This window comes from Paralichthys olivaceus, chromosome 3 (assembly GCF_024713975.1).
Source record: "Paralichthys olivaceus isolate ysfri-2021 chromosome 3, ASM2471397v2, whole genome shotgun sequence".
NCBI lineage: Eukaryota > Metazoa > Chordata > Actinopteri > Pleuronectiformes > Paralichthyidae > Paralichthys > Paralichthys olivaceus.
The window spans coordinates 13,379,248-13,404,319 of NC_091095.1; the positions used below are offsets into that span (position 1 = coordinate 13,379,248).

Consider the following 25,072-nt stretch of genomic DNA (forward strand, 5'->3'; position numbering starts at 1 on the left):
CATGTGTCTGTGTGTCTTGTGTGTGTGTGTCTCCCCCCATCCTCCTCCTTCACTTAACCAGTGATCGGCCTCGGCCTCCATTATCATGCAGGATGAAAGACAGCTTCATACAGAATAACACATGAGAAGAGGCCATTAGTCTGTGGGTCTGCGAGCTTCAGACCAGAGGAGGTAGGAGGATACGATTTAATGGACGCCTTTCCTCCCGAGCTGTAGAAGGAATGACAAGTCCTTCCGTCTGTGTGTGTTTGTGTGTGTGTGTGTGTGTGTGTGTGTGTGTGTGTGTGTTTCTGTCTGTCTGTCTGTCTTCCTGGTTCATTCAATATCAGATCACCAGCGGTCAGCTTAGGAAGCAGGCGCATTGATTTGAATTCATATCGGAAAAGAATAAAGCCAAGCTGGGAAATAACATTTAGCGGTTTAAGAGGTTGGAGATGAAGTTTCCTCGCTGGCATTTGACTGGCAAATAAATATATAACTGGCATCTGACAAGAGTTTCAACATGAGTGGCTGAAAAATGAAACAGCTTTGAAACAAGTTGCGCGGACTGAAGGCTGAAAGATGAAGGGATGTTTTTATTGCCTGCCTGCTGCGTCTTTGAACATGAACTGCTTTGTGATAGAGCTTCTGAATCAGAATAATTGCAGGCTAATTGTGAGGCTGTCAGAGGCAGAGTGACTTGACTTTAAATTTTTCTTCCTCCATTTTTCTCATTTCCTTTCCTCCACTTTTCTAATTTTCTCTTCTTGCATTTTTTATTCTCTTTCTCTACTTTTCTTCTTCTGCCTCAGATTCAATGACACATTGTGTGAGCAGGACCTTGTCTTGTGTATCCACGCTTGTGTTTGACAAACCCTCCCCATTTCCATCACAAAGCTGTAGTTCCTAGCATTTGCTCTCAAGGTCACATCTGCTTTCTGAACACACATGACTTAATACAAACAGTGGTTTGACATTTCCACAGATTTCCCAGGGAATAATTAATGGATCTTGATTAATAAATCAGACATATTTAGGGGGGAGAAATTTGTTGCAGATCCAAATAAAAATCCAGATCTAGTCAATTTAAACGTGGTTTTGTGAGGGGACTGTTTGGCCTTGGTGCAGAAATGACAGTCTGTCTTTTAGTTTTCACCCTGTGTCCTACCTCTGTGTGTGGCGTATAGCGCAGCAAAGGTGACGACAAAGAAGGTGGTAGAATATTTCCCAGCATTCACCAGGTGAGGGAAGGCCCTCTTTGTGTCACGGTAACGCCTCAGACACTGGATGAAGCGGAACCAGGCGGGCAGACACTGGATGATGGCACGCAGACCGTACGAGTAGCTGTGGCACATATAGTCATTAGGATCTAGAATAAAAAAAGAAAAGATGATGTTATAATCTCATTCTCTTTTCGTTATTCACTGTACTCCCCTTCCCACAGGACATCTCATCATTATGAAAGTCACGCGGTGACCTGTGTGTGGCTGCACATTTCCCTTCCATTAGCTGCATGTTAATTGTCAGAGTGAGGGCCGAGGTGTCACTGTTGGTGCAGTCGACCGACAGCTATTAAAACCTTGTTCACATCATATCTCCCGACAGGAAACACTGTCAACTTTGTCACATTTACAACTGAAGGATTTATGTCTTCATCTCAACATCGTGATGAGACGCAGCGGCTGAAGAAAAACTACTATGATTGCAATCAAACATCAGAACCTATTTCGTGAACAGTGTAAATATCTATTGTCTGTACCATTTATCTGTATGTATGTTTGCGATTTAGGATGTTCGAGGGATGGTGTTACAATTTGTCATATTGTTTTATCACCAGAACATTTTAACATTTTCTACATTATCCATTTCTACAACCCAGAGAATGAGTGCATAATTATTAATTTAGTTATTAATAATGTCCAGATTTTACAATAATTTCCCAATTTGGGATAAATAAAGTACATCTATCTATCTATCTATCTATCTATCTATCTATCTAGCTGGATACAGATGTGGTTTCTGCATGTGGATGCAGGTGGATACAGGTGACTATCAAGTTCCAGTAAAGAAAGAAGTACATACAAAACATAGATTCAAGATTATAAATACTGCATAGTACATATATCTGTAAGATCAAGTTGAGAGAGTTAAAAAGAATGCAGACATTATTGTATTGATAATACTAATGCTTGAAAATAAATCATACTTATACAGAAATGAAAGTGGGTTCAGAAATCCAACATAGATATTTAGATTCTAAACAACAGTGTTGCATTACAGATGTGCAGAAGACATGAAATTTACTATAAAGCGACAGGGAGCATGAATTTATCGTCCCACCTTTAACTGTGGGCAGCAGACCCTTGCTGTTGCTCCACTGCAGCTCGAAGATGTAGAAGCAGACGAGATACTCCAGGTCCATCAGGACAAACACCAGCGAGTTCAGCTGATCAGCCAACCAGAAGTCTGCAAACTCCACACGGTGAAATGGCGCCGTGAACACGCGGAACTGGAAACAGACAAGGAACGGATAGATATGATAAGCAAAGGCAGAGGTATACCACTGATTTAGTAAAAAGAAAAGATATATTTTCACTAAATTCAATATAAAGTGATAAAAATGAGGAAGGGGAATTAAAAAAGCTTCTGAAAACATGTCCTGGTTGTGTGCATGTTTTTTCAGCACCGTGATGTTCTAGTCAACAATTAATTAGAGTACGAGCAGGGAACAACCTCTACTAATGATGTGAAACACACAATGGGGATAAAGCCTCCACACTTCCTTATCAGCTCACCACAGGACACTAATGACTCACTCATTGTGTACGTCTGTGTGTTCTTGTTTAACAGTGTGTCCCTACTCACTGGTGTACAACACAAGCACATGGAGACACGGTCTGGCGGCGCTGGCCTCTGTGGGTGCGGTATTCGGGATATGACTTTTGGCAGGAGCTCAGTTATTGACCACGCTTTGTAAAATGATATAACCCAGCTCAGCCCTTTCCATTTACCCCTCAGGCTGCATGTGACATTCAGGGAAGACGGTGTGCAGCTCTCCATGTTTCAGCGGAAAACTCTACCTCCACTGCAAATGTCAAATATTGATCTCCCTTTCCCCCCCCCCCATTTTCTTCACGTCATGCTCATCGCATATTTTTCTTAACCTGTCAATCAAAGGGTGTATTGATCGTGGGTCCATCTCCCCCAGACCTGCTCTGTGCGGATGTCTCAATGCTAAGCCTACTGCATTCGTGTGGTTAGGTTTTCATTTCTTGAGCAAACACTATGTAATCCAGGTGCTCGCTCTGCAGTTTGTCGTATAATGAAAAATCTTGTCTGGTGTCAGAAAGAATTAGCACACGGAGCATGGAAACATTTTAAAGCTCTGCTCGTGATGAAGGAGATTGTTTGTCAAATAATTTCTCCTTCTTAATCATTCATTGCTTATTCCTTGATGGTTAAGTGTCAGACAATCATGGGAAGCGGCTCGTTTCAGCTCTAATTCTGTTGATCGTGATTCTAGAGTCGCATAGTGTAGGAGGGGCTGAGGTGCTGATGAGGGAGCTGTGAAGGACAAAAATATGAGCAGGGGGTCTGCTGCTGCTGCTGCTGCTGCTGAGGGAGGGAGGGAGGAGGAGAAGTGGATTGTGAAGAGAGGAGGAGGAAGAGGAGGAGGAGGAGGAGGGACAGAGGAGCTCAGGGCATCAACATACTGATAGATCTATGCCTGTAATGATTGCACAGTCACAGCCTCCACCTCCCCTGAGACACTGCTGCATTCTATTATCCTCCGACCCTGCTGCCCTCTGTCTCACTACATCCCCCACCACACACACACACACACATACACACACACACACAGACACACACGCACACACACACGCCCAAACACGCATTATTATTTTACAGTAATTTTTTTATTTACTTAAAATGGTGGGACCAGAACAAGTAAAAATGAGGGACAAAAAAGAGGAGATAAACAATATTGACATACATACATAAAGCAGTTATTATATCACTATATTTGATAACATAATAAAAGTCTGGGAGTACATTAGTTTGACTGGGTATTTGTTTGTAGGTTGCATAAGTCATGTTTAGTTTACCCTTTCCTTAATCTAAACCAAACCTTAAAACATGTCTTCACCTCACATGATGGGGACTTTTTGTCCCCAGAAAAAGGACGTGTAAACAGATTTAGGTCCCCACAACATGGGTTATGACTAGAACACACACACACAAGCACAAGCACACACACGCACGCACACACACCAGCACACCATCCGCAGGCTGATAACGTTGCTTAGACAAAGAACAGAGTAGCATAGTATGGTTTTGTTCACAAGCGATTGGTATCTGAATCATACATTCATCTTGAGACACACACACACACACACACACACACACACACACACACACACACACACACACACACACAAAATTGTGTTGGCAGAAAAATACGTCAACAAAATCACTGCAATAAAAATAGTAGCTCTCAATATCTCATATTTAATTCACTTCCTGTAACATTTTGTGTTGGTTTAGAAACGTACTAAACGTAAAAATAAACCAGCACTAATAACAAACCTCACAAAATGTCTTATCACACAGATAAGAAGTAGGTCAGGCAAAACTTCAGGTAAATACAATCACACCATATCTAGACTCGGCGTATTTGTATGGGTGAAAGGAAATTTCTTATCATAGCAATGGCCAAAAATTCTGGAATAATATTTCTATAAATATTTTGCTTAAGATTTCTCTCAATTTTCTGGGAAGTTAAAGTTCAGAAATTTTGTTTAAAATTAAAATATCCTAATTGTTTGATTTTGTGTGCATGTAAGTACAACCATTTTGAATACAAATTAAATCTCACATTAAACCTCAATCGTGCACTTTGTGCCACAAGCCAAGTTACTTTTGTTCTAATATCATATTCAATAGTCAGCTCACATATCACATACAGACTCACAGCTTTCAACAGTAGCCTGTGTGTATCTGTGAACAATGACTGTTGGGCTCATTCATCCAGTTTGTTATAATCTTCGGACAAAACACACCACAGTCAGACATGTTTTCAGATTCTCTTAGTGTTCGTGATGATCTGACACTAAGGTTTGAATGGCATTACTGTCATTCTTTCACACAGAACAAACTAAAGCTTTAGAGCTGAACTTCACTAGATATATTTGTGGACTGACCAGCAGCTTGAGGAGCCAGAAACGTGATTTGTAGTAGCAGGTCTTGAAAGGGTTGATGAGGAAAAGCAGCATGAAGCCATAAAGGATGAGAGGGTTGATCTGCATGGGGAGGTAGGTGAACTCTGAGTAGAGACAGGAGAGGATGCTGAGACACCACAACACACCCAGGAAACCAGCGATCTGTAGCAGAGACAGGAAACAGAAGGGAGAGGCATTAACAAGAAGCTCTGTTTTGTTATCAATAGAGTATAACCGACACCCTGTGAACAAAAGCATGATTATCAATCTAAAGTTGTTTCTCTTCATTACAGAAAAAATGTTTTAAGATAACCATTTCCATCTGTTTCTTCATTCTGACCTCAAACAGGTGTTGGTGTGACAGGTTGTTGCGGGGATTGATCTCGAAGATGAGAACATGGTTGACTCCGGCCTGCCTCCATCCATAAGTGTTGATGCCCAACAGGAAGAGGAACTGGATCAACAGGAAACCGCCCCGATAGATCCGCACCAGAGGCCACACGTTCTCGTAGCGGATGAACACAGCACCTGATAAAAGAAGCTGGATTGTCTCTTTTTGGAATATCAAACAGGAAAGCTTTGACTGTATGAATTAAAATGTTTATGTGACTCACCGGTGAGAACAAAGGCGATGGCAAGAATGATAAAGAAGCCGCAGTAGAGACCCACACGAAAGGTTGTCCACGCCAAAGCAGGCTGAGGAAGAAAGATATAGTAAAACAGATGTAAAACAGAAACCTGGAAACTGTATATGTATATTCACGTAGAATGCTTCAATATATTTGTTTTACACATGTCTGTAGGGGACATTGGAAATGGAGAGATCAATAGTCACAGAACACAATTCAAGTCGGGCCTGACAGTAATTAATGCAGTAATAACAGTGGATATAACATGAAGGTAAAGTGCCACTGGCCTCTGTTATTTCAGAAAGATATCCTGTTCAACAATGGAGCTGCACTTATAAAATCAATACTGGAAGCTCTTGTGGTTTCTCTCACTTTGTCTCTTCCCATCTTCTATCCTGTCTCTCCACGTCTCATGATGAGAATCTCATTGTTTGTTTTGGACCAGTGTTCATCACCAACATGAAGTTATGGCCTAACAGTTGTACGCCACCACAATCAGTCAAGTTCTAGTTTACATCTACTCAGACTCATATAATATGATGTATATTGTGAAGAACATATTGTCATCAGTTCCTCTTTGAGTTAAAATGGAAGTTTGGGATGAACATGTGGACCTACATACAAACAAAGGTCCTGAAAAGATCTGGTGAAGGCTTTGCAGGAATTTAATATAAGGTATTAAAATCGAATCATTCATCTATTTGATAACCTTGAAGCAAACTGCATTGAAGAGAATGGAATGGACAGACGTATGGATGATGAATGAGGAATCATATATAGGAACAGACTGACATACACCTAAACATAATGCCCATGGTTGTTGTTGCTGTAGACACATAACACAGCAAGAATACAGATACATATTTGTTCAGAGATCATTTATTATTGTGGGGATTTGGGAGTTGACTGATGTGATGGAAAAATATATTTATTTATTCATAGATACATTCAATTATTGTAATTTTAGTTTTTATTTATGTTATTTTAGTTTTAGATCTGGTTATTTTCCTTTGAAAATACATGAAGTAACATGAAATGAAGAAGAAAAAGCTTTTTAAGTGACGGAACTCTTCCCTCCTCTGCAGTGCAGACTGGTATTGTAGGCTGTAAGCAGACTTTGCTTTTAGTGGCTAAAGTTCAGTCTTGAGAGGAACAAATCAGGGACATACAGAGATATCACTATGAGACATCTGAACAACATGTCTGACCTGAGCTGCCCCCAGTGGAGGAACCCTCAGCCTCTTCATGGCCCTCTGACGATCTCCTCCCTCCAGCTCTGTGGTGACAAGAGTCTGGACACACGGACCACAAAGCAAAACTTTCAGTGATCTGGTTTCATGCATGTGTTTAGTTGTCCACCAGAATCAATACATTATAGTGTGTATGTGTTTGTGTACGTGCAAGCATTTACTTCTGTCTCAGAAATGAGCTGTGTGATCTTTTTGCAGGTGTAGAAAGGCGCCACCTCCACGTGAGCCACACGCCAGTCTGCGCCGCGAGGAGTGTCCAGGATCTTGTCATGTTTCTTCAGGATCTTACGGAAACCAGTGAAGTTCAGGTTCTGTGGACGGCAACAAGGAAACACAAGCGAGCATGAAATTATTCCATTTAAAGTTAAGTTAGGGAAAATCTAATTATATATCCGGCCAGAGTAATGTCTGCAGTAAAGGTGTGTGTGTGTGTGTGTGTGTGTGTGTGTGTGTAACCTGGTAGTTCTGGAGCAGGATGAGGCTGAGGTAGAACTCGCTGAAGGCTAACTTCAGGTCCTTGATGTTGTGGTGTTTGCAGCGCTCCTCCTGCGACAGGTGGAACATGGTCTTGCGCTTGCGAAGGCCGGGCGGTGCGTTGCTCTCGCGCTGAGCGTCCAGTGATGACTGGAGCTCATTCTGCAGCGTGGCAGAACGTCTCTGGGCTTCAGCGAGCTTTTCTACAGAGAGCAAGACGAGAACATGGGTGACAGGAGGTTTTAGGAAACATTTTGCATGTGTGCATGTGCATATTTGATAATGCAGATATTCACACTTGCACACTTGCAGATATTAACACTTGCCAGCTGTGCAACTTCTCTGAACCACTGGAGATTTAAATACTATTCTCACTCAGTAGCTATATTAATTGTAGTCAGTACCCCAGTAATGTTATGATGAATACAATTGAGTTTGATTCAATAATATTTAGGTATATTATTTTCTAAGAGCAACATATGGGACAAAAAAATAATTTTAATGTTAGAATTGATAACATCATCGATAAAGAGAATAATATTATAGCATATAGTTAATGCAATAGCTCGTCACATGTGTTTTGGTAATTTAACTATTAAGCCTGAGGACATTTCTGACAAAACGCTGGAAAGAGATGTCAAGACTTCAGTTTGACATCAACGATCCTGGTAGAGGGAAAGTTTCTGTAATGAGCTATATGTACAAAGGTGACGACTTAAAATAAAAAATTTCCTCCTCTCATCCCTTGACTTTGTTCCAAGAAGCAGAACCATGGAGACTATCAGGCTGAGTCGACATAAGGAACCATTATGCAGGTCAGACAAAGGCTAATACAACCACTGTGAGTGACAGAGAGGGAGAAGAGCGGGGCCTGGGCAGTAACCTTTCATTCCATTAACTTCTCTCGTACTTCCTGCCTTTTCTGACAGCGATTAACCCTCATTGTTCCACTACATGTACTTGTTTTTTATATCAGAAGCCAAACTAAGCTCAGATTTTCTGTTTCTTTCAAACCACATTCTCCTTTTCCTAATTTCCTGTTTTTATTGTTACAACCTTTTGAGATGAAACTCTTATTACAATACAGGTGTTAAAGTCCAAATAAAACTACCTTTGCTTTGCTTTGCCCCTAAAACCCTGTACATTTTTACACAAGTTCTAAAGTCGGCTAACCAAGGCCACTGAGTTTTCTAAGATGATACAGTCAGTGTGATCATTTCTTACAAACACACTGTGTGCATGTGCATATAATGTTTATTTTCAAAAGATTCAACTGAGTCTTGTTTGATATATTTACGTGGTTACTTCTTGCTTTGAGAAACCATTAAACAAACCGACCTGGAGTCACATTAATCTCACTGATATTTTCTTGCAGTTCTGTATGTGACAGCAAATCTGATTTGTTCTGAAGCTGCCAGCCCGACAGTCTGGAGGAAAAGAGACTCCAGTGTCATAAACCAGCAGTCGTGATGTGGAGAGATCACCGGTGACTTTCACACTTTGTCGCTTGAGCGCACACCCACATAGACATTTCCAGATATCACACTACCTGCCTCACAGGAACGCCATTGCATTTCTTTTGACATCTTAATTCACCAGAATCCCTCTATGGGCTCATCTTGTCTGTCAAAACAACAGCAGGAGCAGCGTGAGAAAGTCAAGACCCCGACTAATTTAGATTAAATCTGAGAGTCTGGGAGAGCAGCGTCACTTCACAGCAGAGGACGAGGCTGGACAGGTTGTCTGTGTGGGGTAAATGAACTTGAAAGAGGCAGGTGTTGGTTTAGATTTTTTTTTGCTGATGTGGGTTTAAAGAGCCTGTTGTTCTTCTTCTCAGCTTTCAGTAACAGAGAGGGTGAAAGGATATAATGTTGAATCAGCGGTCTGCAAAAACTTCTGCTCGGTGTGTGTTTAACCTGTGATGATAAAAGTGTGTCCGACAGTGCAGCACAGCAGAATGGCTTTGAGAGGTCAGTGACCCCTTTCAGAGAGATATGGATGGAAAAAGTTACGTGGAGGCGAATGTCTCATGTGAAGTCAGCACACGATTTATTTCCATCTCTGCACTTGTTCTCTTTCAAAAACCTAAGCTTTTTCAAACCACACACACACACACACACACACACAAACACACACATAAAGCCTGTCAGACACATCTCTAATGTCCTGCTTCACTCTCCTGTGTGTGGAGGATAAACAAGACGCCTGAGCGCATGCAAGGAGACGCTGATGTTTTCATGCACAACATTTAACCTCACTCCTCCTCCGGTCTGCTGTGGAAACAGTGACTCACTCGCTGTAACACTAAGCTGTCAACATTACAAATCACACGTAGCATTGAATATATTAGAACTGACAGTGAAGTCATTGTTTTGTTCTGTTTACAGAATGAATTAAACACAAAAGAGAAGTGATCTAAAAACCATTAACTCGACAAACTATAACAGTATTTAAGATTTTAATATTGCATTATATTATGAAGTGATTTGACTCTCTTATCAAGAACCATGTGTTTAGTGGACAACCCTCTCGCTGGCGACCAGTTAACGATGTACCCCACCTCTAACCCACTGTCGGCTGAGATTGGCTCCAGCTCCCCCTACAACCCTCAAAAGGATGGAGGGTAATGAAGGACTGAGCTAAACAAGACGGCTTGCAACTTTTTGGCATTTGTCATTTACTTCAGTAAATCAACCTCCTGTAACAAGGTCCACATTAATTCCTACCCTGTTTATCTGCAGCTCTACTCAACCCTCACTGACAGTAATATATGTCCCATCATTATGAACTGGAACAATCTCGCCAGTCAGCCTTGGCCCTCTGTTGACCTGTAGAACCTGCAGTTACACAGACGGCCTCTAGAGGAAGCACTGCCTCTCTTTGGATACACAAACTACCCCCCGGAGCTTAAGTTCAAGAGCAGAGGGCAGAATACCAGAATATATCGCGGCCTCCATCTCATGTTACATTGCACAAATACTCCCTTGACACCTGAAATACACACAGCCAGCCTGCTCGACTGAACATGACTAAGCACTGGCTACTTCAATCAAATGACCAGGATTAGACACAATGACATTTGGCACTGAACTACTAGAGCAACATGTCCCTCTTAAACTCAGTACAGAGTAAACAAACTGTGCAACAACTTGTATATTATTATACACATAACTATTTTAATTTTTATAAGCCTATTCCATAAAAGTTATTAAATGAGTCTGAAATTGCCTCATTGTTGCTTCAGATGATTGATTTAAGAAGTCAATATAACTGGTCCTCACATAATCACACTAGTCATTTCAGTTCATTAATCTAAAATGTATTGAACTATGATTTGATCTTATCTGTATTGATCATCTCAGGTATAAGTAGCATGAATACATACCTGAATAGAAGGTGTTGATTTTCAGCAGCTCCTTCTCACAGGTCTGGAAAAACCTCTCCTCAAACTTGGCGTAGTATCTCTTCACCGTGTCTTCATCAGTGACTGTGCAAAGAAAATAAACAGACACAGAAATCGTGATTAGTTGCATGTTTACATTCTTGGTCTGAGCTCTTGTCAGGGATTCCCATTCATAAAGTTACACAGTGTTCAGTACAGTGATCCAAAGCATGGTTTATATTGTGGTGAGAGGAATGAAGGATGAAGCCATGTCAAAGATGCTCCTGGTCCTGCACGGTTGTGTTATGCTGCTACAGGATTTTTCCAGTTTTAGGTTTTTTTACCACAAAAAACAATCTTCAGAACTATGGTTGACTATGATTAGTTAACACAGTGTGGGTATTTACTAGATTCAACTTAGAGGATGTACAGTGGTTTCTTTGGTGTCCAATGTTTTCATGACCTTTGGTAACCAAACCGAGTTTACCAATTTAAAACAAAAGTTATTTCTGTAGACATGTTTACGCAGAGAGTGTCTGGACCGTGACAAACACACGTCCATTCAGAGTTACAGTTGGATCGATCGCTTCCTTCCGTCTCTTCTCTCTGACAGAAACCTGCAAATCTTTTTCAGGCCCAGTTAATTTAATCAGCATCGATGCTCTGTCTCAAATAATTCTCTGCTTCATTCACAGCAGGACACCTGACACCTGAAAAAAACTCAAGTGGGGCGCAGGGTTCAGGCTAGAATTCACACACGCACACACACACACACACTCATATTATTTCCACACATATTCTACATGTACATCTGCAGCATGACCAGAACCTAAATGTCATATCAGGATTAATTCCAAGCAGCATCAAGAGAGATGTGAGTTTCTCTGGATAATGGCTCTACAGTGTTAGTTCCAATGGTTTTATCGGCTCGTAAACATGAGCTGCTATAAAAATTCACCCCTGGTTGCAAACAGCCAGATGGAGAAGCCTTCTATTCAACGCTGTAATAAGAGAGAGACGCCCCGGGCAGCAGCCTGTCAATATCATTGTTCTATTCACACACAAACACACACGTTTGCAGCAGGGATGTGCGAGACTGTGATGAAAATGTGAAAAGACGTTCAACAGAGTCCAACAGCTTTACAAGGAAAATAAATGAGAAAATGCCTCCACAACTTTCGATCAATCAATTTTTAATTAAACAACATTGTGCAGGTGGAAATACTGTACAGCCTAAAGTATTCAGGACAAAATCCTCTGGAGCATGAGACATTTCCTACAGTAGATCTACAAGAACTGCTCTGCAATTTACTTCAGCCCATGTTAGTGAAATTGTTTGAGTGCCTTAAAGTATCGTGCTCATTAAACATCCAAAACAAGATCATTACAGTAATGACCAAAGCTTAAAATGGAACCGTATACAACCAACATTTCTTTATGGATAAACATGTAGTTTGCAAAAAAGAAGAAACTTCTACTTAGGATGAACAGTGATGTTATCTGAGATAAAATGGGGAAAGAAGACAGAGGACAAGGAAAGAGAGCTGTTGTAGTAGCAGTAGATACAGGTGATACAGGTTCAATGTAAGGACTCAAACAAGTTTAAGCAAAGAAACGGAAGAACATATAGAAACTATTACAATATAACTATTTTGGTCCAAATTGTGATGTATATCTACCCCTTAATTGCAAACCACCAGGGCACTGGAACACATTTTTGTCCCCCCACACAAAACTGAACCAAACCTCGGATGTGGAAATACGTTACATCCCTACATACAATCATGCAGAGCTCAGCTTCCTCGACAGCCTCCAGCTGACAGGCTGCCTGCTGCAGATGGATGGATGACTGTGTGCATGGAGGTAAACATGCTTGAACTGCAGACCAATCGTCTGGCTAACAGGTCAGCTTAATGACTGAGTCACAGAATGATGAATGGTCCGATATGCGCCCTCAGTTAAATCTGCAGGTAAGCAGCAGACTGAGTTGTATTCATTCAAATGAAAAGGTTACGCTGCCAGTGAACACTTTGTATTCAGGAGAACTAAAGGATCAAGACAAAGTGCTGCAGGAGGAAAAACACAAGAAGCAGCAAGTGAACTGTGGCTGATTTAACATGTGATATGTTTTCTATGCACCAAACATTAGGTTTAATAATAAATCTGATTTGTCAGAGAAACTGTCACTTAGAGTTTCCTCTTACAGGCAGTATCTGAAACTGTGCTGTGTCAACTGAGCTGCTGAATAGAGCGATAGTGAAAAGTTGTCTAACAGAGTGAGTGTGTCAGTGAGAGTGTGGTTGGATGAAAGCAGATGAGAGGGCAGGTAGGTAGAAGAGGGGTTATGAAATGGCTCTGCACCTCCGCCTCTTTGTTTCCTTTGGTGCACTGATGAACACTCTAGTGTAGGTGTGTGTTTGTGTGTGTATCCAAGTACAATACACACATCTGCTTTTATTCAAGCACTCATATGCATCAGGTGGGTGATGTGAAAGAACAAAGCAGAGTTCTCACAGTGGTTTGTGGCTCTTTGTTTAAACCTCTGCAGCTGCTGAAACCATCCTGACATCTGTCTGCGCTTCAACCTGGCACACACTTCTCCTTCATCCTGCATTAACTCAAATCCACATCAGAACCATCTCATAATTACATCGTCTCAACTCAGGATGAGCAGAAAAACTATGTGATGAAAATAAAACATAATTATGAATAAAAATCTGTCGTCTGTGTCTTTAATCTAATCTGTGGTGCCGGTGTTCATGTAAATCTGACAGCTTCTCTTTCAGCTACACAGTGTGTGTTCTCATTATCTCCTGTCTAGGTAGATGATCACAGAGAGTCCAACAGCGTTCACTGAAGGGATGAGGTAGACAAGTGTTTTGGACCTCATGGTAAACGATAATGGTGAATTTAAAAGACTGAGAGAAAAGTCAGAAAATCAGTAAATGAGTTCTGCCATTAGAATATTCATGTAATATGACAAATCTTAAAGTGTTACTAGCATTATTTTTGCCTACTACTGATAAAATGAATTACACATTTTCATTGTGTTTTTTATAAAGTACCAACACTGTTTCTCCCATAAAATCTTTTTTTAGATGTTTTGTTCAGATGAGCAAGTTTGTTCTGAGAGTGAGAATCCTTATTTTTATATATTTGTACATGTAAAGAAATGCTAATTTTACTAATAATGATAATAATGTTTGTATGAAGGGGCTGTTTTTACTACTTTCTAGTTCAAAACTATGCAAATTATTTGGAACATATCCCGGGGCTGCCTTAAGACTATACTGCATACAAGTGTAACTACTATCCAGGATCTAATTTAATTAAAGCAAATCGTTAAAGAAACAAGAATTACTGCCCTGGCCTGTTGTCTCCACTGACCACTGAAGTTGCAGTTTACACCCATGTCCATCCAGAGACTTATATGTACTTAGTAGTTTTATAATAAGCATTTGAATTGAGTTAAGGCAAAGAAAAAACTTGTTTTGTGAGATCAGACTGATATTGACTCTTCACCTTTAACCTTTGAAATTCTAATCAGTTCATCCATCGATGCAAAAAAAGGATTTACCTCTTTTAATTCAGCACCAACAGCTAAATCAAAACAAGCAAGACATGCAGGAGTATATTGAGTTCCACGTTGGTACAACATGCTATGAGACGCTCCAGTTGTAGGTGTCTGTTGTGTTCATTCATCGGCTTCACTTTTTCAGACAAAGAATTGTGCTGGTAGCAAGAAAAACAACTCTTGACCTGCAGTATTCCCATGGCAGCTTGTAGAAGGCTGCACCCCCCCTTCCACTAACCCCTTCTTCTGTAGATTGTATAAATAAATGATGAGACAGCTTCCCCAGAACCCGACTGCTCTAACCCCCAAAACCCTGCAAACACACACACACACACCCCACCCCCAACTTCTTATATTCCCACACAGCCATTCTGAAGCGACCCCATAAAACCAGCACATAAATCCTTCATTGACACCCTCTAACTTACTGACAGTGAGATGGAATCAGAGGACAACATCTGACACAAACACATAAAGTCCACTCTTTCTAACACTCTTTCCTCACTTCTCAGCGGCCTTAGGGTTTTTTTTTTTGGAAGTAAAATTTTGTTGGTTAAGCTTCGAATCTCTGTACAATTAATGATATGTGAGTTACAGAATCCGCTCGGGCTTAAGAGCTTTAATAGGACAAAACATTTTTTTTTAACAATTAATCTATGGAATAATCAATTGAATGGAAGTAAACTAATCGATAGTCGCAGCATTAATAATGGTCCACTGTTACAATGTGCTGCTGTTTCACCTGTTCTGTGCTGAAAATCAGAGTTAGGAGAGACGAGCAAGGTGAAAGGGTGCTGAGGAGAGACGAGGGGAAGCTCCTGGTGTCTGGTTTCCTCTGTGTTAGGAGCTCAGATATCATCTGGCCGTACAGTGGAGCCAGGAGACAGGGAGGACACACACACAAACACACAAATATGCACTTACACCAATACACACATTGTCTGTCCCTATTTTTAAGCTCTATTTATCCCATCTAAGGACACTCCCTGTGGGGTATAAACTATGTTCTGATGGCATTACTGTCTTGGGAGCTGAGGAGGCCATTACATTATGATTGTTGCTGTATTAGCTTCGCTTATCACTTCCCTGCAAGCACGCAGGTGTAAATCACACACACGATGAGAAAGACAAACTGAGCAATAAAAGCGAATGGGATTGACTTAACTCTGGGCTAATATTAATCTAGAGAGAGAAAAAGAGCGAGAGCATAAAAACAATTTCAGCATCCTCCAGTGCCATACTGTAAGGGAGTAAACACAACACTAAAAACCAGCCTGACAACCAACCCCCCCTCCCATTCTTCAATCTCGCCTTTTTTTTTCTCACTTATTCCCATTCGGCCCTCCAGCCACAATTAATTCTACCAATCGTCTCCCTCATCGAGGCCAGGGGAGCATTAAGAATGCACACTCACTGGGACAGACTCACTGGTTGCCTGGGAGGACCGGAGGCAGGACGAGGAACTATTGTGTACTATTTATACTGCCAGACTGCAAGCTAAGCAGCTCGAAAAAACATAAAATACACATGCCTAGAGTAGTGAAAATGATACGATGGAGAGAATCACACATTCAGCTGACAAGCGCTAATTTATTATGTGGGTATGTGTGCATGTGTGTGTGTGTGTGTGTGTGTAACAAATTGAAAGAGAGAGAGACAGAGATTGAGAGAGAGAATCACATGTGATGGGTACACAACCTGCAGCCAAGTGAATACTTGATGAGAGGGAAAGAGAACAAGCAGGAGGCCAGATGGGGTGTGAGATGATCCTGGGGACCAGAGGGGAAACACACAACACTCAGACAGAGAGCGTAGAGAGCACAGTCAGAGACTCACACAGAGAGGGAAGGAAGAAAGACAGTGGGGGAGATAAATCTTGGGGAGAAGCGATAAAGGGAGAGATGAAGACGAAATGCTGGAAAGGCAGATAACAAATGAGGCCAAACAACTCTAGAGAAGTGTTGTACAGAGGTAAAACAACACGTCTCAAGTTAAGACTAGACTAAGATGCTACTTTAGATAAGACACTATTACTAACTGCAATCCACTAGTCGTTACATTTCTGATTGAAATGTGCATAAATAAACTTTTAACAAGACATCCAACTTTTTTTTCAAATTACAAATATATGACAAAAGTAACTATATGAGAGTAAGAAACATATTGTTTTTAATGTAATATCCTGGCACAGCAGGGGGATCTAGAGAATATACCTCCACAAAGGCCCAACAGTCCCCTTAAATTCAATCAAGCTGCACCAAATTCAGATATCAGTTCCCTTAATATGCCCTGCTTGGGACTGGCACTGAAAAAGGGTTGATTTTTTGGTCACACCCCACCTCTCCACAGAATATCATGGACATTTGTTGAGAAGTTTTCGTGTAATCTTGCTTACAAAAAAAAACAGCCAACCAACAAACAGACAAGGTGACAACAACTTCCTTGACAGAGGTAAAAAAAATATAAAAATGATGTTGGCTAAACCTCATGTAGCTGCAGGGTCCTGGTCCTGCTCACGGTGCCTCGTTGCCAAAGTCATGCCACACTGACATTCGAATGTAACAGAGACAATGTTAATGTAAATGTTCTGTCTTATGTATGAACATCAAGGTCAAACAAAAGCTTCTTTACCCAGAAACTTTTATCTGAATCAAAACAACGATATGTGGCTTGAATTAGAGGTTTTCACTGTGCAGCAATTACCTGAGTGAACCTTTAAATACGGCCTATATTCTTTCGACTGATGGAAGGACACTAACAGGCAAAGTTCCTGAAACATACATGAAGTGGGTCATGTTTGATGTTCTACAGACTAACTATCTAAAAACAAAAAGCAGAGTCCCGTAACGAGCTCACAAATATGTGAGGACTTTACATCTGCCTTGTCAGTTACCCATGCCTTTTTCAGCATGTTTCTATTCAGCCCGGATACTTGCTGCATCCCTAAAAAAAAGTTTATTAACTCCACAAACACATCAGTTCAGTGGAGGGCTCCACAGCACAGAGGAAGTTATATGGGAATAAGGAACATAGGGGAAGAAGATAGATGAGGTGGAATTGAATGACGATGAGAAATAGGCCGTGGCTTCTTCCAATCCCATAACAAGTCCACAGAAAGCAGCGTTATTGATCATGCAAGGGGCTGATGGGAAAGTTAATTACTCCTACTCTTTATTCTACAGCGGGTTGTAAAAAAAGGCTAAGTCAGTTTGTGCTGCTTATAGTCCAAGCAATTCTCCCTCGTTCTGTCTTTATCGGTTCTCTGTCTCCCTTCTTCTCATTCCACTAAGCTGCTGCTGTGAAGCGTTATCTGTGACAGTCAGAGTGAGGGGAAGTTTGGCCCAGACCTCTCGCAGGCCTTGAAGATCGGGATAGTTTTACCGGCTCCCTGCTTCTCTTAGACACAGAAGGGAAAAGGCAAATTGATAACAATGTGAAAAATCTGTCTGACTCATCTCATCAGAGGAAATGTCCACCTGCACTTTAAGGCGTCAGTCACGTCTCTCACACTTTTTCAGACGTTTTAATCTCTTTTAGATCCAGAATATTTCAAAAATAATTGTCTGTCAGGAACGAAAAGGAAGCACACATTAAACTCGTGGTCTGAGCCGCACTGTCTCGTCTGAACAAACTACATTACGATCATCAGCATGTGTTATATTTCTCATTCCAAGCAATGTTTAATGTGATATTCATTGTTAATATCGCATTTCTACATACAGTCTGCAACACACTGGATCGTGCAGACTTCTCTCCTGTGGCCGCAGTCCAATAAAGGATAAGTATCAATGTCTCAATATGCACACTCACACACTACAGATCCCTAACACAACTTTAATTAAGCTAAATCTAAGCTTAAGATATCAGGTCTGATTTCATCAGTTCCAGAGGGAACAGTCACTGTGGAGTCTGTGAAGTGAATCCTATGAGAGGAAACACAGAATGCACATGAAGGCTAACATGCAATATCTCTTTTAATTAAAGTCACTGTTTTGTTACATTGTTGGAAAAACAAATGTATTGCATACAGAATCTCTCTTTTATTTCAAACAAATATCAGCCCACAAATAAAGAAGGGAAGGAAAGGACCAAAGGCCGAAAAATTATATTAAGATAAAAATCATATTAGTCGATATCGATAAGTATCAAGATAAATGTCACATTATTATTTATTTTAAGTTTAAAGCCTCGAGTCAACTTTTTAACCTCTTCTTTATGAGCAGAGAATCACAAACACTTTATAAACCACACAATATATTGTTACTGATGAAAATTATATTGCAATTAATATTGTTTTATTGCCAAGCTGTAACACAGGACATTGACTATAAAGTCTTTCATTGATTGAATAAAAAGTGATTTGAATTTAGTATCACTCTCTCCAGACCCTCGTACGTATTCTGAAACACTATCCTGGTGTAAATGCACAGCTGACTCTGATAGCACTTCCTTCCACAATATAAAAGCCACAGATTAGCATTTGTGGGTATAAGTTATTTTATTCCATTATCTTCCATTGAGGAGCCAGGGTACTGCAACAGCTACATGCAAGTGCACTACACATGAAGAGTCTCCATGTGTTTATTGATTAGGTTATGGCGCCACTTTGATAATCGTCTCCTCAGGAACAAATATTTAAGTGCTGTCAATACCATTTACCAAAATGAATAGCCAATAAGTCTCATATGTAATTGCATCATACTTTTTTGTTTTGGTTTTACCACAGTGCTGCTGTAGTAACTTTCAGTCATGGTTTGCAAAAAGGAGAGAGAGGCTTGAATTCAAACAGTGAATGAAACATCTGTGTTACCCAGCTACTGCACATCTCTCTGCACAGATGGATCAGGGGTTGTTGACTCAATACAATTTAACTTTAATGTTAGAAACTTTTCAGAAGCTCCTGAACAGCGTGGTTCAACAAATCAAAAGTGCTATATGACTTTTTGGCATTTATTTCTAGAGGTCTGTCACCAGGTTGGTACTGGAAGTCACAATATGGACCTGCTGCGACTGTAACCAGACAATATGGCAGCACAGAGCTCGGGGACGCAACATACCAGGCTGCTCTTGGAAAATGATTCACTGATTCACTGAGCTGGAGAAATGAAGTTTTTATGAAGCAAAACCTAATTACAAAATTAGGGGAGATGTGCAGGAGGAAAGATGATGAGAAGTGGAGTAAGAGATAGTGGAATAGGGGGAACGAGGGAGACAGGAGGGAGGCCGATGGCAGAGTGAAGGGTGGATGTATACTGTAAACATAAAGTATTAGTAGGTGAGCCCTGATCTACATTTTAATGACGATACCTCTGTTACAAACATATGTAAAGACATAAAGAAGAAACAATAAGAGGGCTGGCTATAACAACTAAAGCTTTCTCCAGACTCCAAACCATTACTTAATCTTTAACATCTCCTCTGGCAGATCAAAACACAGAAAACTAAATAAGATGCATCATGGGACGACTGTGAATAGCTACACCTCCATTCTCTTGTCAGCATCACCTTCTGACAGCTGAACCCCATTAGTCAGGGCTGCTCTACATGGTCACGCCTCATTAAGATAACAATAAGCTCATGTTCTGCTCTCAGTGTTACACAAACATGATTGATATTAATCATCCAGTCTAGTCGTCCTGTCTGTGGAGAAAAGAGAGCGTCAGAAATGCTCGACTGTGCCGCTGATGTCTCATTTTACTGCTCGGCTGCAGAGGGAGGGAGGACTGGATGCGCGTATCTCTCACTTTCGCAACTCCTCCCTTTTTTCCACCTCTTCATCACTTCTTCTTCGGCTCCTCTTGAGGAGCAATGTATGTTTGTCACCCCTAACACCTGTCTCCCTCACTGCTCCCCCCTCTCCCCATCTTTCCTCTTCACCGAGCCTGTTCTGTTGATGTCTCTGCAACCATGTGGAACGAATAAGGGCGGCTTCCTAGACACGCTGCATTTATACGGAAAATAGCGCGGCCACGACTATGAAGTTATCAGGGTTCTGTTTGCAGCTGCATTGCACTGCATGTAACAGTGATGCACAGTCAGAAAGGGAACAGTAAAAATCATGATGGTTAGTCAACTTTTTTAAATGGAATGTGACACAGAAGGTGGTGTACTGCGTCAGCCATTTTATAATAAATGTAAAGGCTTCAAATTCCACAATCAACAGTAGTGTATCACTTCATTTATGAATTCTTATCATGTATTTATGCACAGTTCACTTGGTGACAACTGGCATTCGTTATTTCAGTCTGGAAGAACAATTGCATAATTTAAACATGGGAACAGGGTCGCTGTCCTGTAGCTTTTGCACAATCTTACATCATCTACATCAGCGTTGTTGTGATCTGGTTGGCCTGCTGTTACAAAGGAAGCACGCAGCATGTCATAAGACAAAGAAGATCTCTGGTCAGTCAGTTAGACTTCCATTTGAAGGAGAAAATTAAAATTGCGATAAGATCTTTGGAAAAGAATCACAAAATGCCACCTGATTTATTGTGCATCTTGGATGTACTTGACACCGCTGATGGATGGAATAAGGAAATTAACTGTTTTACCAGTAAAATACTCTGCAGGACCAGGCTTAATGAAAAGCAATGCTGTAAATGTGATAAAAGCTGCAGACAAAAGATTTGCTGGACATAAGAAATAATACCAAACAAAAAAAGATATTAGTTGACCTTGAAAAAATCCTTTATTCAAACTCTGCACCTCAAGCGAAAATAACTCTTCTTGACGGCTATAATAACACACAGCCACCTGGATGGAGGGAAATTGCTATTCCATTTATGTCTGTGTGTGTGTGTGTGTGTGTGTGCGTGCATGTGTGTGTGTGCACATGCCGGTGCCTGTGTGCTCTATAAATGCACCAGTAGACATTTTTATTCCAGTAATTGTGTGTGTCTTGTCCCATTTTTGAGATCTGGTTGGCTGCGAGTGACATTGTCATTATCGACATCTCTCCCCGCTCCCCAGGATCCTGTAGCCATTAGCAACCGAACTCTGGGAGTTGGCCTCTCCTCTGCTGCAGCCAATTGCTTTCACATCACTATGTGATTGTGTGCATGCATGCGAATGAGCAGGTGTTCCGTCCATGTGTGTGTGTGTGTGTTTCCTTATGTCTGGATATGGCTCTGTGATTGCAACATGATTGAGTGCATTTGTGCTGATTATTTGATAAAATGCAGCTTCACTGTTCACTCATTTATTCCCAATTCATCCCTGCGTTAAGACAAATGTTCCATAACAGCTTTATGTCTCCACGGCGACAGAACAACACACACACACAATTCAGAGCAGGCAGGCTGAACAAAAAGCTGCATACCAGAAGGAAATGGTCAGTGCAGAATAATCAATAGGTGTTGATTAGGCCTACTCAGTACCTTTGTATTGCATGGCAAGCAACAGCCCTTTTTTCTGTGCAACTCGGAATCAATAGTGTGATCTCTGAGCAGAGGAAAAGAGCAATACACACCAACTGACTGTGAAATGAGAATAAAAAGCACCAATGCATTGATAGATACATGGACAATTAAAACAACATGGCAGGCCGAGTTTCCCAGAACACAAATTTAGCTAAATAGATGTTGCTAAAAGATATCAGAGGAGAGCGTTTCAGTTCAGATGGATTTTTAACCTCAAAGCCGAGCATCAAATGAGAAAAGTCAGCTTATACATAGCTGCAAAATGTGTATTTTCCACAATAAGCACAATTGAACATATGGGTCGATACATATTGATGTTACAATCTCTGAGCATATCAAATGAATGCGTGTCCTTGCTCAAAGGCACGTCAGAAACAGCTGTGAGAGGACTTACTTCCCCACCGTCTCTTTTCCCTCACACTGACCATGGATTCGGCAAAATTCTAACCTTTGGATTGACACTAACCCTTTACGTAGCGGAGTCAACACTCCAGGCACTTGTTGGCACAGTAACATGAAAAGCCTTTTTATATTGAAGGCCCCGCTGGGGGAGTGTGTGTGTGAGTGTGTGTGTGTGTGTGTGTGTGTGTGTGTGTGTGTGTGTTTGTCCTCCTCTTCCTGCCTGGCCTGGCGCTTTTAAGAAATGTCACAGATAAGGAAGAGAAAGAACAGATTCTGTCTCTGATCGTATTTGATGTAACTGTAAACAAAGCTTTGACCATACAATAAACCTAATTAAGATTAATTAAAGGTGTTACTTTGAATTTATTTGTTCCGTAGGTCATTAAGGAAAATACACCAATACAACGCATATTTGTTCAGTGCAAAAATGTACAGATGGAGACAGATATACAACAATTACCAAGTATGCTAATAAGGCTTTGTCTCTGTTGCCATGGGAGCCAGTCATGTGACAGAGTGTCCATAGGGATCTAAGAATACCTGAGAGAGAGAGGCGGATCATATATAACAGCTACATTAGTGGCTGGCGGGTGAGCTTAATCAGGCCAGTAATAAAAGCACGGTGGGCTGATGGAGCAGCGTCCTCTGGGAGTTGCAGCTCTTTGTGTCTCTCAAACCCCTCTGGACCAGGGCGGCCTCACCCTCTCGCCCCCACGTCGCCAATTTCCCACCCCCACTGACATTCCTATTCCTGTATTTATTCTCTACCACGTCCCATCTTCTTCTTCCCACGTTTACATTTTACAAGTAACAAATACGTGGTTAAGCCTTGTTCTGATTATTGCTGCTCCTCAGTGTCGGTGACCCTGATCGAGCGGCCCAGGACCTTCAAACAAACCATCCCACACACCTGCACCCCTCATTTCTGCAATCGCCCCCTCTGTGACGAGCAGCACCCCCAGCAGATGATGGATGTGACACGGAGGGTCCTTGTGGTGGCGAGGAGCCCCAGTCTAGCTGATGGGTTATTCATTACGCCAGGATTTAACTGTCCTTCAAGGACCCTAAAATGCCACAGAGCAGAGCTGTGCGCAACACAAACACCTTTATGATGATGGATGTGGCAGCAGGGGCCATGTTGGATCTACAGGTACAGACCCTGCGGCTAATGGAGCTGAGGGGGACAGAGCTGGCTTTATAAATGTAGATGTTTAGCAAGTTGTCTTACAAAAGGGAGGAGGTAATTAATTACATCTAATTAATTACAAAGTTTGCTCAAAGCTTATTAGACTGCTTGTACTTTTAGTCAGTTGTTCTTATCACACACCAAAATAATGTTTTACTTGATAATTGTATTTTTGTGCCTTTCTTATGGGCCTTTGTCCATGTTTTCATACAGTTATGCTATTGATTTAATGTTTATTTGTGTCTGTGTCTTTTTATACATTTTACTTGTGTGTTTTGACCATAAACCTGCAGGAACTACAGACGAAAACTATCCTTCAAGGCTTAATCTACCACAGTTACATGTCGAATATAAGTTTATAATGTGCAATTGTTTTGTAATCCTTGTATGTGCATGAACATGTAAACACATACTAACAGAATAACACACACACAGTCATGCACCATAATTATCCTCCTGCTGACAGTTCATATACACAGCTCTAGTGTCACAGCTTTAGAGGAAACAGTCATCAGGTTCAGCAGTCTGTCGGTGTGCTGCTTCAGGCAAACACAGATTTCAGGCAATAATCACCTGGATCTTTATATGAGCGCTCGTTCTGTCTGAATAATATTACAACACATTTAAATCTCCTACTTAACAGTTCCCCCAGCTGCCTGTCTGACTATATGAACCATCCTGGAGTGTTTCCTGAGTATCAACAGTAGCGGTGATAGTGCAAAGGTCCTGTGAGGGCTGGCAGGCTAAAGAGGAATGATTACAGCTGAGTGGACTTTGGCCTCGGGGCCAGCAGGAGATAGATCGAGGCCAGACAACAGAGCGAGTGACAAACAAGGCGTCTGTTGAGAGAGGGACAATGCTGAGATGGAGCTGAGTGTAGGACTGTCATTTATCCATTAAATGACTCTTTTACAAAGCACTGATAAGATATTATCTATGGAATTAAGCATCTACACATATTAATTCACCCCTAATTGATTTGCAATCACAACAGATCCCCATAGTGCTTTGTTTTTGAAGTGACCTCTTTCTGTCTCCATCCACCTCTCGCCTCATTCCTCTGTTCAGCTCATGATGAAGGAAGGTTTAGCCCCTCCTCTGCAATTCTTAATGAGGCTATGTGTGTGTGTTTTGTGTACTGCACTATGTACGCCTGCATGTGTACATTCCTGGGTGGATGGGCCTGGTAATGGGAGCAGCGGCCTCATTGGATTACCATGGATACAGCTGGATGTCTATCTAAAGAATTCTATTACATCCTGTTGGTCCCTTAACAAGGAAAACTGTTACACACATAAATGCAAGACGGCAAAAGAGCAAAATCCTTTTATTCACTCACTGAGATGACTGATACATGCAGAGTATTGGTCCTAAAAAGAAAAAGCAATCAGGCCTGCTGTGAATTTTCGTTATTGATTGTTTTAAAAAAAAAAAAAAAAGGTTCGTTTATAAACTATAAAAACTATGATAAGGCAAAGGAAAGCAGGACATTCTGGCATTTGAAAAGACAGAACCACACAATCCTTTGTACTTTTTTGCTTGATAAATTACTCAAATCT

At 41.1% G+C, this 25,072-nt stretch overlaps 1 protein-coding gene across 1 annotated transcript in view; it reads right to left on the reverse strand.

The window, feature by feature from the left end:
* The window catches only part of xpr1a (xenotropic and polytropic retrovirus receptor 1a), a 66,706-nt gene that overhangs the window by 10,418 nt on the left and 31,216 nt on the right, over positions 1 to 25,072 (reverse strand). Inside the window, exons 3-11 of the mRNA XM_020080465.2 lie at positions 10,937 to 11,038; positions 7,534 to 7,754; positions 7,239 to 7,388; positions 7,036 to 7,119; positions 5,813 to 5,894; positions 5,539 to 5,726; positions 5,181 to 5,360; positions 2,320 to 2,488; positions 1,148 to 1,348 (exon numbers count right to left, since the gene is read on the reverse strand). Coding sequence (XP_019936024.1) covers positions 1,148 to 1,348; positions 2,320 to 2,488; positions 5,181 to 5,360; positions 5,539 to 5,726; positions 5,813 to 5,894; positions 7,036 to 7,119; positions 7,239 to 7,388; positions 7,534 to 7,754; positions 10,937 to 11,038 — 1,377 coding nt within the window. The remainder of the gene's footprint in view (positions 1 to 1,147; positions 1,349 to 2,319; positions 2,489 to 5,180; positions 5,361 to 5,538; positions 5,727 to 5,812; positions 5,895 to 7,035; positions 7,120 to 7,238; positions 7,389 to 7,533; positions 7,755 to 10,936; positions 11,039 to 25,072) is intronic.